We start from the raw sequence: 13,651 nt of genomic DNA on the forward strand, positions 1-13,651 counted from the left end.
ATGCACTCTGTCCTTTCCCAAGGCACGAATGGAACATTGACTTGGATATGAGGTCTGAAACATCTTGTTTTGGTAGGGGAGGCAAGGCAAAGAAGAGGTGGTCCAAGCCTGAGGGAGGCTGGAGGGGGGGGAGGCTGAATGAGGGGGGTTGCTGTCAAGACATAAACTTCAAGGGAAAGGCATGGTAGAAGTTAGTGCCTTTTTGGAGATACAGTGCTATGAGAAATGAGGTAGTTTCTTGAGCTTGGTGGTGAGCCTAGGCCTAATGTTAAAGACCCCTGGCTTCTGTCTGTTCTCCAAAGAGAACCTGCAGATTTGCTGAGGATTAAATACTAACTAATAGTAGAGCTCTTTATACAGTAATTTTCAGCTCCCAATTGTGTTATGATCAGTTGGACTCATTACTTTTGGCTGTTGATACTGTAGTGTGTGTGTGTGTGTGTGTGTGTGTGTGTGTACACCTACATACATACATAGTGAAACAAGAAGCTCATTTCATGGTGAACGGTAAGTGAAAAAGAAGAGAGCCAGGTTCTACAGTTCCCTTTTGAAGGTGCACCACCATCAGTGACCTCAGATCTCCCAGTGGCTGCCTCTTCCAGTATTTCTATTTTTTCTTTTTAAAAATTGTTTTTATTGCACTATGCATGTTTCCACTCCCCTCCCTTCTCCCTTCCCCATCCCCACACTCCCAATTTACTTAGCAGATCTTGTTTTTATTCCTTCCTATTTAGATCTATGTATGTTTCTCTTAGGGTCCTCTTTGTTGTCTAGGTTCTCTGGGGTTGTGGATTGTAGATTGGTTTTCCTTTGCTTTATGTCTAAAAGTCACTTATGAGTAAGTACATATATTTGTCTTTCTGGGTCTGGGTTACCTCACTCAATATGTTTTTTTCTAGATCCATCCATTTGTCTGCAAATTTAAAGATGTCATTATTTTTTACCACTTAGTAGTACTCCATTGTGTAAACCACATTTTCTTTATCTATTCTTGGGTTGAGGGGCATCTAGGTTGTTTCCAGGTTCTGGCTATTACAAATAATGTTGCTATGAACATAGCTAAGCATGATAGGGACCGAGTCTTTTGGCTCACAGGCCTTGAAGGAATTACAGTCCAAACTACAGTACCACCTAAGTGTACTGTCAAGACTTAACAAAGAAAAATGCTCAGTCGTATCAGTTACTGTTATCGTTACTGGGACCCAGGGCCTAAGAAGAAATAGCTTATGGGAGAAGGTTTATTTTGCTTTACAGTTCAAGAAGGGACATAGGCCATCATGGCCAGGAAGGCATGGTGGCAGACATGTGAGACCGATGGTGCACTGCATCTGTCTTCAGGAAGGAGGCAGTGGAGAGTAAGTAGAGTCAGATTATAAGATCTCAGCTTCCTGGGCTGGAGAGATGGCTCAGCCGTTAAAGGCTAGGCTCACAACCATAAATATAAAGATCTCAGCTTCCTCTGATGACGCTTCCCCTCCTTAAGTTCCTGCACTCTCCCCGAACAGTGCCGCCACCTGGGGACCATGTGTTCAAACACGTGAGTCTGTGAGTCCGTGAGTCCGTAGGGGCCATCTCGCCTTCACACCACAGCACTGGCTAATTTGAAAGCCAGGTTTTAGATAAAGAATGGATACCCCACCCATGAGTGAAAGACTGTACTAAACTTAGTTAGTTATACTAGAAGGTGTTGTTTCTGTTCTTTATGAGGAACTCGCATTTTTCTGAGCAACCTACATTTTATCTGACAATTCTCAAAGGAAGCCCCCTGCTACAGGGTGTTGTCAGACAGGACGTGAGCGTTAGATACTGAAGATCTGTGGGTGACTGATGCGGGAGAGATGTTTACGTTCTCATTGTCGAGGGCATCACTTCTATCCTTCCTCCCTCTCTGCCTCTGTAGTGGCCATGACCAGAAAGCTTCTGTCATATCACCAGGATGAGGTCAGCCTCCTCTTGCCACCTTCTTAGCTGCTGACAACCGAAAGCAAAAGCATTAGTGGAGAGGCTTGAGCTGGAACAGCCAGCCTGAGGCAGTTACTAAACGGGACTGTGTATATGCAACATGCTGTGTCTATTCCTGCCTGTCTGCCCTCTGCTATGGGGGAATAGTGGGAATTAAGTACAACTCTATACACAACTTTTCATCAGCTCTATGCCTATGAGGGAAAAAGAAATGGAAAACAGAGCCTTTTCTCTTGAAGCGTATGTACAGATAGCTCCTGGGACAGCAAAGAGCTTAGACTTTTATTAACTCAGAATTGAACTTATCCCTGGTGGCCTTCCTCTGTTTTTGTGATGTGTGTGTGTGTCTCCAAGTTTGTGTGTGTCAACATTGCAGCGGATACTACCTGCCGTGAGAGCCATCTTATAGTCATGGAGAGAGGTGCATAGAGGACTCTGAAGGTCGTGAAAGGGACCGGTGGCGACTCACTTGGGGTTTGTGGCCATAGATGGAAGGAATCAAATTCATTTAAGTGTGCAGAGATAGAACACTGTGACACTGGCACTTGGGGCAGAACGGTGGAATAGTGTTGCTGAGTAGTTCTGGGCAAACGTCACAGCCCATGGCACAATGGGAGAAGGACTGACTTAAATATCATAGGGAAACTTGACTTTTCTTTTAACCCTTTAACTTTATCTGAGCCACGGTTCCACACAGAAATGAAATGTAGACTACAGTCTTGTTCAGTGATTTTAATAATTTAATGATTTAATGTTTGAAAATGCCAACAAATAGCAAACATTCTGTATTTGCCACCCCAGTGTCTCCTGAACATCTCTGCTATGAATCCTCATGGTGTGTTGTAATTATGTCCTCGAAGTGGCTGCTTCCATGGGACTATGTGTCAAGCGCCATTTCCTACCTCTTTCCGTCTGTCTTCCCGCATTAAACACGGTAGAGGTTTGCTGAGCTCTGTATACATCAACACTTAGGTTTTGCTGAGATGGGGGTAGCTTCTAGTCTTCTATCTTCATCTCATCCTCCCCCCTTCTATCATTTCTACCGAGGACATCCTGTGATAAGGAGTTCCTTTTGGGTACCACGTCTTAGGACTATGTTATAAGAGCCTCATCAGACTCTAGATGATGGACGATATGTTCCCAGATGTTCTAGCTGCTCAGACATACCTATGTCTGAGTACCATCCCAGTTTTGCTAGTCTAATCTTCTCACCAGTGAGTTCTGGGATACCTGTGGCCCCTATAAGTTATTGATTTCTGCAAATGTGTTATAATTTTTTATCAGTGAAGATTAGGTTCAGACCATCAAGCTGTTATTAAGTTTTTATTGTAAGCTGTGAGGATAGGTTTGAGGGTACAGGTATCTCTGAAGTTGACTCTGTCAGGAGCACAGAGGACTCTATTAGGTACCCCAGGCCTGGGGAGGGGTGGATGAGAATGTCAAACTCCTCTAAGGTGTAGTGATGCCTTGATGGAGATGGGAACAGGGATTAATGGTAACACAGAGTAGGACCCTTTTCCTCAATGAACTTTGCACTCTGTGAATCTCATTGCTTCTAGCAGGTGGCTTGGGGAGCCAAGTTATAGCTCCTGTCCTCGGGGGCTTTCTGAATAATAGAAATTTAAGAAGCAACCAATGGCTACCTATATTTTAAAAGCTCTGTTACTAATATTCCTGCACTGGAAGAAAAAAATTTTCTAAGCAACAAAACAGCTTGAGAACATGGGTTGGGTGAGGTTCTGCTTGTTTGTTTGCAGTGGGAAATTAATTCAGTCAAGAGCACCCTTGATGGTGCGAGAGTGAAAAACACGTCTTATGGATGACCATGTGATCCCCCTGGAATAAATAACACATTCTTTCCTCTGTCTTTCACGCTAGCTTTCCTCATATGCCTTTTTCCACGTGAGCTTGCCTGCATGCTTCCCTGACACTTGCGTCTCCGTTAGCTTTTATTTCTTATTTTCCTCCTTGTCTGCATCTCCACGTTTTTACGACTTCTCTTTGGAGTCCCACTCTCCTGTCTTCCTACCACGTTTTCCGCTGTATGTTTGTGCCCTCTTGTAGCACTGACTCCTGCCTCCACCTCCATGTTCTAAAGCCTACCTGTCACACCCAGGCCCGGGGAGGAAAATTTCACTTCCAGCAGTTCTTTGTGCGATGTGAAAGAACATCTGAGTGTCTGGGTATCCTAGGAAACCGAACTCTGGTTTCTGAGCCGAGTGGATTCCTCACACTGTGTTTGTGAGACACAGGGAAAGGAGAGGCTCACACCTGGGCAGCCGAGAGGCTCAGTGTTGCCTCCAGCCTTTGTTCAGGGGGAAGCAGAACAATGGCCCTGTTTTCCTTCTGTCTCTATCCCGTTACCTAGCCTTGAAGTTTCTTTCTTTTTCTCTTTTTCCCCCTTTTGTCTATTTCTGTCATATTCTTCAGTTCCATTTTCTAGATTTCTCTTTGTTCTTTTTCCTCTTTCGAAGTTACGCTGTCCCCTCCCCAGCGTCCTTCTTTGACTTTGTAAGCGAGAATCATGAGCAGTGTCTGGGATTCTGCTCATCCCTGGCTTTTCTTTTCAGAGGACGATATGGGGGTTGGGGTCAGGAAAGATGGAAACCACTGAGAAAGCTTGCCTGTGATGGGTTCTTCATGAGAGCAGGAGTACTTTGTTTTTTCTTTTGAGATTATGTGAGCACAGATTGCATGATATTATTTTTTTGCTTTGGCATGTGTTTTGTATGTATGTGTGTTTCTGCATGTAGGTAGGTGCCAACACAAGCCTTTATGCTGCTTGTATGTGGAAATCAGAGGACGACTCCCATGTGTTGGCCCCAAGGCATATTCTACTCTTTGTTTGAGACAGGCTGGTGACCCTGGGATTTTAGGAACCCACCTATTTTCTGCCTTCCATCTGGCACTCTCCAGACTTGCAGGTGTGTCTTACCATGCCTGGCTTTATAATGACGTGCGCTTGGAGGAGTGGAACTTAGGTTCTTATATTTGCAACCTAAGTATTTTAGAAACTGCACTATCTCCCCTAGTCCAAAGTATAAAAGCTGAAATCTAAAAATTATCTCCACCACTCATCCCAATTGCCTAAATCCAGTGGGGGCTTCCTCTTCCTGTCCTAATGTGAGCTGTGCAGCTTCAAATGCTTGACTCCTGCTAAGGTCAGGGGTGTTCCACCACACGGAGGAAAGCCTGTGGAGTTGGTAGGCAGCCCTGTGTTCACAGCCATCTCTGTGTCTGTCGTCCTGGATTGGCATTCTCAGTACCTGTTGATCCGGCATCTGCTTCCTGGAGCCGTAAGGCCTTTCATATGGCTCTCTTTGCCTACATTTGAAATCTTGCAGAGAGCCTCCGCAAAGAATAGTTAAATCAGCCATTCTTGCTACTATGCCGTTTTCCAAATGAGTCATTTCCCAGTGCTTCTGAATAGAGGGGCTAATCTGGGAGAGGTTGTGAGGGATAAAAGTTATTAGCCCACGAAACAAAGAATAAGCTGGCAAATTTAAGTCAATATTATTGATCTTATGTCTGAAACAAGGTCAATTTTGCGCTTTATAGTTTCCAGTACATTTAAAAAAAAAAAACATAGTTTCTCACTGTGTGGCCTAGTCTGATCTTGAACTTGCAGTTCTCTTGGCTCAGTTTTTTTTTTGGTTTTTCGAGACAGGGTTTCTCTGTGGCTTTGGAGCCTGTCCTGGCACTAGCTCTGTAGACCAGGCTGGTCTCGAACTCACAGAGATCCGCCTGCCTCTGCCTCCCGAGTGCTGGGATTAAAGGCGTGCACCACCATTGCCCGGCGTGGCTCAGTTTTATAGGTGCGGTCATTACAGGCATGCATCACCATGCTTGGCCCAGAACATTTTTCATCTTCAACATGTTGTGATTTTGTGTCTAAAACTAGGTCACCGTACTCCTCTATTTTATAGATGGAAAAAAAGACACCTGGAGCTTGAGTGACTTGTATCACATGGCTAGTTCTCTGGGCCAAGACTTAAACCTAATCCCACTAATGCCTAGTCATCAGCTTTACCACTCACAAACTTACGTGTGCCCTTGTCCCCACAAGGCACCAGCATTGCCACTGGGTTATATGCAATGAATTGTCTCATTGATACTTGCTCTACACAGTCTAATAGTATTTGTGTGGATTTGTGTATGTGTGTATGTGTATGCTTCTGGGTATGACTGTAGAAGGTGGGAAAATGAAAGCAAGGAAACCCAGTCCAGGTCAAAGAATGGTTTAGGGGCAATTATAAAACATATTAATAGTGCATAATGACATAGGTATATAGCTCCCAGTCATTAAAGTCAGTATAATTTATTTATTTGGTAACAATTCTGAGTGTCAAGGAGGAGAATAAGTTACTTCTTCCCTGAAGTTAATAAAGAGGACAGGAGACGGGAGAAAGGGAAGGAATTTTGCGAGGGGCAGAGGAAAGTGAGGGACCAGGTTTGGCTCAGGTGTGGGTCTTATGTTGGAGACGGTGCATTCTGCTCATGGTTTGGGACAAGGATGCCAGTATGATGGTAACTTCTCTGCACAGTGAAACCCGGATGGCTATATTTAATTCCACTCGACACCACTGGTGATTCAGCCAGGCTCAGGTGCGCCCACATGCAGCTGGCACTAGCTTTGTGTACTTTCCAGGCAGAGCCTGCTCAGCCCAGCCTCCCCATGAAGCAGGAGGGGCCAGACAGGCTGTGGTAACCTTGACTCTTTTGTGTCTCTGCCCACAGCATCCTGGCCACTGCGGGAACCCACTTCAACACCCATGTGGACTTGCGGACCCTCCGTGCCGTGCGTGTCCTGAGGCCTTTAAAGCTCGTGTCAGGAATACCTAGTGAGCACCCACTCTCTTCTTTCTGATTGTCTAGTATCCTCAGTTGGATCCAGAATGTCTGTCAATATAAGATAGACAAGAGTCTTTCTGGAAGGAAGCCCTGGACATACAGCAATTGTGCAAAGCATTGTACTTAAAAATTTAACATTTCCTCATATTTAAATAATAATGGAAGATTTTTTTAAAAAAAAAAAGTCAGGAAACAACCGAAAAGTAAATGAAGACCATTTCTTATTGTATCACTCTGAAATAGATGTTAATTTGATGTATTTTCCCTATGCATTTTAGTATAATTATAATTATTGTATGTGTGTAGTTTTATCTGCTGAAATAAGTGTGTTACTTTCCTAAGGTTAAAAATTCTTAGACGTGTTGCCAAAGGCTATTTGTTGCTGATTAGAGTTGTACTTCTTCCCCACTTGGCAGAGAGCTGGGTCTGAGAAAGAGTAATAGAAAGGTTCAACTTTATCCCTATTTTGTAGGATTTGTACCCTAGCAGGGGTTGCCCAAATGTTCTTTGAACAAGAAACATGGACTAATTAATTTAATCTGTGAAGGGGATCTACCAGAAGGGTAATATGTAGGCAGGAGTGAGGAGGAAGGAAAGGGAAGGGACATAGGAGGTGACAGTCTTCAGCTTGACTTGTCTTGGTTATCGCTTTATGAATGGCAGCTGTCATCTCAGGATTGATGGTTCCCTTTCCATGGAAGACTTGCCCTCCGAGGAGAGGGTAAAGAAATCTACCTTGTCAGAGGGCCATGAATGAGGGCTCTGTTTCATCCCCTTTCCTCTCCATAGGCCTGCAGATTGTGTTGAAGTCCATCATGAAGGCCATGGTGCCTCTTCTGCAGATTGGCCTTCTGCTCTTCTTTGCCATCCTCATGTTCGCCATCATTGGCTTGGAGTTCTACAGTGGCAAGTTACATCGAGCATGCTTCATGAACAATTCAGGTAAGGGCTTTGTTTTCTGTCTTCTGTTTTCCCACTTCCCCTGTTTGGTCATGAGCGTAATTTCAGGGCATTTGGAGCCGCGCTGAAAAAGTATACTCTATTCCAACCCTAGAATTACAATCAGAAACTTCCTAGACTCTGTGGCCTTTTGAGGTACAATCAGCCTAAAGATCCGCGTGACAGTTACATTGCAAAACACATAGCCTCCTTGTGTGTAGTTGGAAGGGTTCTAAGAGGTGGTCTCAGCTTTTCAGATTCATGGCAGAGGGCTTTTAGAATATATACCAAAGCCATCAGTCTGGATCAATGCTCTGGAGAACAGAATCTTTGATCCACAGACCAGTGGGACCCTGGAGACCAGAATCAGATGAGGGTCCCAGTGGATCAGCAAAGAGCTTTCTTCTGTGCTCTGGCTCACTTTGGTCTCCCCTCTCTGTGAAAGAACTGAGGGAGCACTGAGGTTGGCTTGTCAGTTGTGCCTTGACAATTGTGGGATGCATATAACCCCATTTCCCATATATTTGTGCCTTATTTGTTCTTCACAAGCCAAATAATATACTCTAGGAAGAAAATCAGGGAGGGAGTTGGGCGATGAAGGATAAGTTAACGAATCCTAAATAGGTACCATGTTTTTATGAAAATAATCTCCAAATAATTTTTTTACCTTCAGTTTAAAACCAAAAATGTATACCTGAAAAGCAAAATAAAGTTAGCAAAATAAAGCAGCCATTGGTTTTACAACTGTCCCGGAGAAACCTAGGGAGAACCAAGGTCCATCCTGATTCTTTGGGTTGGAAAATCAGAGAGATTTTGCTGTTACCTCAGGCTCTTCTGTGTGAAGCAGCCCCGTGAATTTCTGTGGTAGTGCAGCCCGAAGAAAAATTTGGTTGGGATCTGAAGAAGATAGAGGCCCTGCTTTTCTCCAGAAGCATTTTGAATTGCACAAGGGTGTGAACTGAGAGGAGTAGAGAGGCCAGGCTGGGAGAGGGCTTGAGGCATGATGGGACAGTTTCTGTCTGTGGTGGGAGAACGGCTTGCTTGTGTCTTCTAGGATCATTTCCAGTTCATGCTAAGCACCATATGGTTTGTCTCCCACTCTCCAAATATATCCACAGGTATTCTAGAGGGATTTGATCCTCCCCACCCGTGTGGTGTGCAGGGCTGCCCAGCTGGTTACGAATGCAAGGACTGGATCGGCCCCAATGACGGGATCACCCAGTTTGACAACATCCTTTTTGCTGTGCTGACTGTCTTCCAATGCATCACGATGGAAGGGTGGACCACTGTGCTGTACAATGTAAGTGAGCCGGTGGATGGAAGGGGCGGGGTGTGGGATACGGTGGAACCCTGGTGCTATTTTGGTTCCTCTGGAACAGGAAAAGTTGGGGTTGTCTGTATTCAACTTGGAAACTTAGCAGAGCCTAGCGGGTCGTGTCCCCCCCCCTTTTATTTATTTTTTTTTTTTGATGAGTGGAAGTATCTGTCTTATTGCATCTGGTAGACTGCATTCTGTCATTCTGTCCCTGGGTGAATGAACAAGTCAAATCAGATTACCTTGTTGTGGAGGGTTTTGGATCCGCATGGTGTAGTGGAGTACAGTGAGGTGTTCTAATAGGTGCAAGGCTCTCAGTTACTGTCCCCGAAGGGCTCACCATCAGTTTGGAAAGCTGTTCTAGTGGTTTGCAACCCCAGTGGCCCATTAGAGTCAGCTGGGAGCTTTAAATATTATACTGCCTGGGCTTCACTCCAGGCCAATTAAGTAGGAATGTCTAGGGGTAAAGGCCTGTCATTGACATTTTTTAAAGCTTCCTAGCTGATTTTAATATGCAGCCACTGTCAAGAACGACTGCATTACATGCCAGAGAAAGCATGCTGAGTGTGAGGCTCATTAGAAAGCTCTCTGAAAATCCGCGCTCCTAGGCCCCTGCCCTGGAGATTCTGACTTTGGGTAGCTCTGTATCATGGGTGAGCTGTGCTTTTGACGGAGGCCTCAGTGATTCCCATGGTCAGACACATTGGGAGGTCCTGAGTTGGTGTAGGAGACACAACTGTTCAGCTGCCTGGGAGGAAAGCTGGGACTACCGGCAAGGAGACGGAAGCTAGACAAAGCAACCATGCTGTCTCTTCTGCCTTGCAGAGTCTGGTTTTAATAAGTCACCCGAGACATAGGACAGAGCACACGTTCAATAGTGAGCTTGGAGGAGAGGTATATTTTTTGATGTTTATGGGATATAAGTGGGCAGAGGGGGCAAAGCAATATGGGAAGGCACTTATGAAGGATGGTGTCCTCTGTCTGTGTCTTTGCCTTCAGCCATTGTTGGACAAGTCAGACACATTTGGAGTGATGATCCCATGCATGCACACTCCTTTCACTTGCCTTTATCACAAGGGTCCCCCATTCCCTTCTGTTCTTCTCTTAATCTTAATCTGGTCCTACATGTACAAAACTGATTAGGTGGCCAAAATGTGACTTATATGGAAAGCAGTCATTGGGAGATAAGGGAAGGAACAAAGCTGGTACGAGGCCTGTACATGCAGGTGCTTAGGAACTGAATGACCATTGTAGTCAAACCCCTTGATGCTTAGGTTCCAATCTATGGATGCTACCATCTAAGGATGTAAAATTTTCTACAACACGTTAGGTTATTTAGGTCTAGGATGGCAGCACCCAGACTGAACATCTATAGACAATTTTGTCTTTGTCATTATCTCCTGAACTTTACAATACAGATATTTCCATATCATTTGCATTTGTATTAGACATTTTAAGTAACAGATAAATTATTTAAAGCCGTGGGAAGTTGGAAACAGTTATATGCAAATACTGTGCCATATATGGGACTTGAGAAACCTCACATTTTGGTATCCATGGGAGGTCCGTACACCTATGTTCTGCAGACACCAAGGAATGACTGAACTAATTTGGATCTATTCCCATACAGGATGAGCAAGATACAACTGAGAAATTTAGCAAGAAAGAGTTATAGGCTGTTGTGCTAACATTGCAGACGGTAGGATAGAGGTCTCCAAAACCAGGAGATAGATGTTCAGCAAGTTACAGGGTGCTGTGACCCAGAAACCCCCAGATGATACTCTGGGATCCTTATTAGCTATGGGAGGCTGCAGGGCACAGGAGTCAAGCATGGTAAAGATAGTCACTTCTCATCCGAGAGGTAAAGACTGCCTTCAGGCAATGCCACTAAGATTAGCCAGAACCTCAAGAAATTTTGTAGCACTGACCTTGTAGTGGCTGGTGTCACTTGTGGCGTGGGGCTTTGAAAGTGATGAACTTCAATTAGATGTGTAGACTCACCTAAGTGATGTGATAAATGCATGGAAAGCCCCAAAGGAGAGGTGTTGCATTTGAGGATAGAGGTGTGATCTGCCATGCCTCTGGTCAAGGATCAGGTGGTGCCGAGACAGGCAGGAGGGAAACAGATGAGCCTCTCGTCGTTCTTGCGTTAATTCATTTGCTCATTCATTATTTATTTCTACTCATCTGTTGAAATAAGGAGCTGCGGTGGGGCTGCGTCCCCAACACCCGGCCTTGGCTAGCTTATGCCCGAAATAACAACACACAAACTGTATTCATTTAAAGAACTGCTTGGCCCATGAACTCTAGCCCTTACAGGCCAATTCTCGCACCTGGACTAGCCCATTTCTAATGATGTGTGTAAGCACCCCAAGGTGCGCTTACCGGGAAGATTCTAGCCTAAGTCCATCGTGGGTTGCAGCTGCCTGGGAGAGCAGAGCATGGCGGCTGTCCAGTCCCTCTGGAAGCAGCGCAGAGTCTGACCTCACTTCCTCTTCCGCCCAGAATTCTATTCTGTTTACTCCTCCCATCTATGTTCTAACCTATCAGGGCCAGCCAAGCAGTTTCTTTTATTGCTCAGCCAATGAAATCAACAGATTGATATGACACTCCCACATCACTCATCAACTGAGAAGATACTCTGTATCCAAGCACTGTGCTAAAACACTAGAAAGATGGCGGTCGGGGTGGGGGAGGGGCATGATCCCTGCTGTCATTATTTTCTCTTCCAATTCCCATCTCTCCAGATATTGGTCAGTTGTAGCGACAGAGGCTACACAAAGCAACAGTGCTCTTGCTCTACCCTGGCGTTTTGATCCATGAAAGAATCGGGGAGGAAAAGGGGTCAACTACAGATCCCCTGAAGCCTTTCATCACAGCAGTTCCCAGGGCTGTAGACTCACACCCTCTCTGAAGTCCAATCTGGTAGTCATGGAACTGAAGCCTCCTGCTAGCCTTGTTGCTTGGCTCTAGGCATAGGGGAACCGGTGGGACAATAGGGTTGGTTCCTCCAAAATAATCTGGCTACACACAGGCAGAAAGAACTCTGTGTACTCTGAAAAACATCACTTCCCCAAGCACTGGAGCTAGGAGCAGGGCATGGAGCCAGGCATCACTGGCAGAAGTGATAGTCAGACTGGGGTGGATAGCTGCATCTTGACTCAGGAGACCTTAGATGAAAATGGCACTCAGTCTTCAGTGAGTGGAACAAAGACAAAGTCTGGATTCTCTGAAAGAACCATCAAAACTGACCTCATCTGGGCAAGGACCTGGGGTGTGAACAAGGCCGAGGCAGAGCTGTGACGAGGAGATGGGCAGCCCTAGCTGACTTAGGCCTCCTGTGCCCAAACTGAACTAGTCATCCTCCAAAGAAAAGGGGTTTGGGACAAGAGCGGAGATGGTGTAGACAAATATATCCGCCAGTCCTTTCCGCGTGCTTGTTCTCCTCAACAGCCCTCTTGTCAGGGAAACGTGGAGACAAGCACCTAGAAATGGCAGAAAAGTTTCATGCTTGAGAGCTGTTTTTTTTTTTTTTTTTTTTTTTTTTTTTTAATCTTGGAAAACCAGTGAGGTTATTTGGGCTTCTTCTTGTAGGCCTGTGAGTGAGGAGTTATTTGTAAAAGAATGGGTGACTCAAGGCAGCTGTGCCACTGAAGAATCTGTCCCAGAAGGGGTGACAGTTCATGGAAACTGTATACCTCAAACTCTGACCAACTTGTAGACAGTGTGGCGGGCTGGACACTGTCCTTACTCTTCGTAGCGGTTGTTAATGAGCATATAACTTCAGAGAGAGAGAGAGAGAGAGCTTGTAGATCTTTTAAGTTTTGTTTATTTTGTGAGTGTTTAGATCCCCTTCCTCCCTCAAGAATTTTTTTCATGTGATTTAAACTTTGACATTGTGAATGCACACACGTGCAATTTATGCACCATGGAACTAAGAACAACTAATCAACTTAATATCGTAAATGCAAGTATGTGTGTCTTGATATGTTACACAGGAATCACTGCCTCCAATAAATACAGACATTAAGATGGTTTCCTTCTGTATTCGTCAGGGTTCTCTGGAAGAACAGTGTAACATGAATAATAAAAACCTAGAGATAGATGTTGGGGTTCAAGCTGAAGATCAGAAAAGCAAAATATTCAACCACTAGAGGCTTTCAGGCAAGCATTATGTATTAAAATACAAATAAATATTCCTGCAGAATAGAACTGATGGAAATGTAGGCGGAGGCTGCTAGTGTGGGACTATTTGATAGCCTCCATCTACATGGAATGAATGTCTATGAAGGGGCTTTATCAGAGTGGCGTACAGGCTGTGGTCAGCTAGTTCAACAGTGACTGTCTACCAGTGGAAAATCCAAGAATCCAGCAGTTGTTCAGTCCACAAGGCTGGCTGTCTCAACTGGTCTTCAGTAAACTCTGGAATCCCAAAGAAGTGGACTCTAATGCCAGTGAAGGAATGGACTCTCCACTTAGAGTGAGGGCAAGCAGGAAGAAAGCAAAAGCTTCCTTCTTCCATGTCCTCTATATACACTGCCACCAGAAAGTGTGGCCCAGATTAGCGGTGAATCTTCCTACATC

General features: G+C 44.9%; 1 protein-coding gene across 9 annotated transcripts in view; it reads left to right on the plus strand.

The window, feature by feature from the left end:
- Positions 1–13,651, plus strand: part of Cacna1e (calcium voltage-gated channel subunit alpha1 E) — a 425,171-nt gene that overhangs the window by 199,620 nt on the left and 211,900 nt on the right. For all 9 annotated transcript variants that reach the window (XR_007590547.1, XR_007590546.1, XM_050135146.1 and 6 more), the window contains 3 exons: positions 6,700–6,803; positions 7,603–7,755; positions 8,871–9,052. Coding sequence is in view for 7 of the 9 variants with exons in the window: in XM_050135146.1 (XP_049991103.1) it covers positions 6,700–6,803; positions 7,603–7,755; positions 8,871–9,052 (439 nt within the window). In the remaining 2 variants the exon portion in view is untranslated. The remainder of the gene's footprint in view (positions 1–6,699; positions 6,804–7,602; positions 7,756–8,870; positions 9,053–13,651) is intronic.

The sequence above is a fragment of the Alexandromys fortis genome, unplaced genomic scaffold, assembly GCF_014885135.2.
Source record: "Alexandromys fortis isolate MF-2015 unplaced genomic scaffold, M_Fortis_MF-2015_v1.1 scaffold_21, whole genome shotgun sequence".
Lineage (NCBI taxonomy): Eukaryota > Metazoa > Chordata > Mammalia > Rodentia > Cricetidae > Alexandromys > Alexandromys fortis.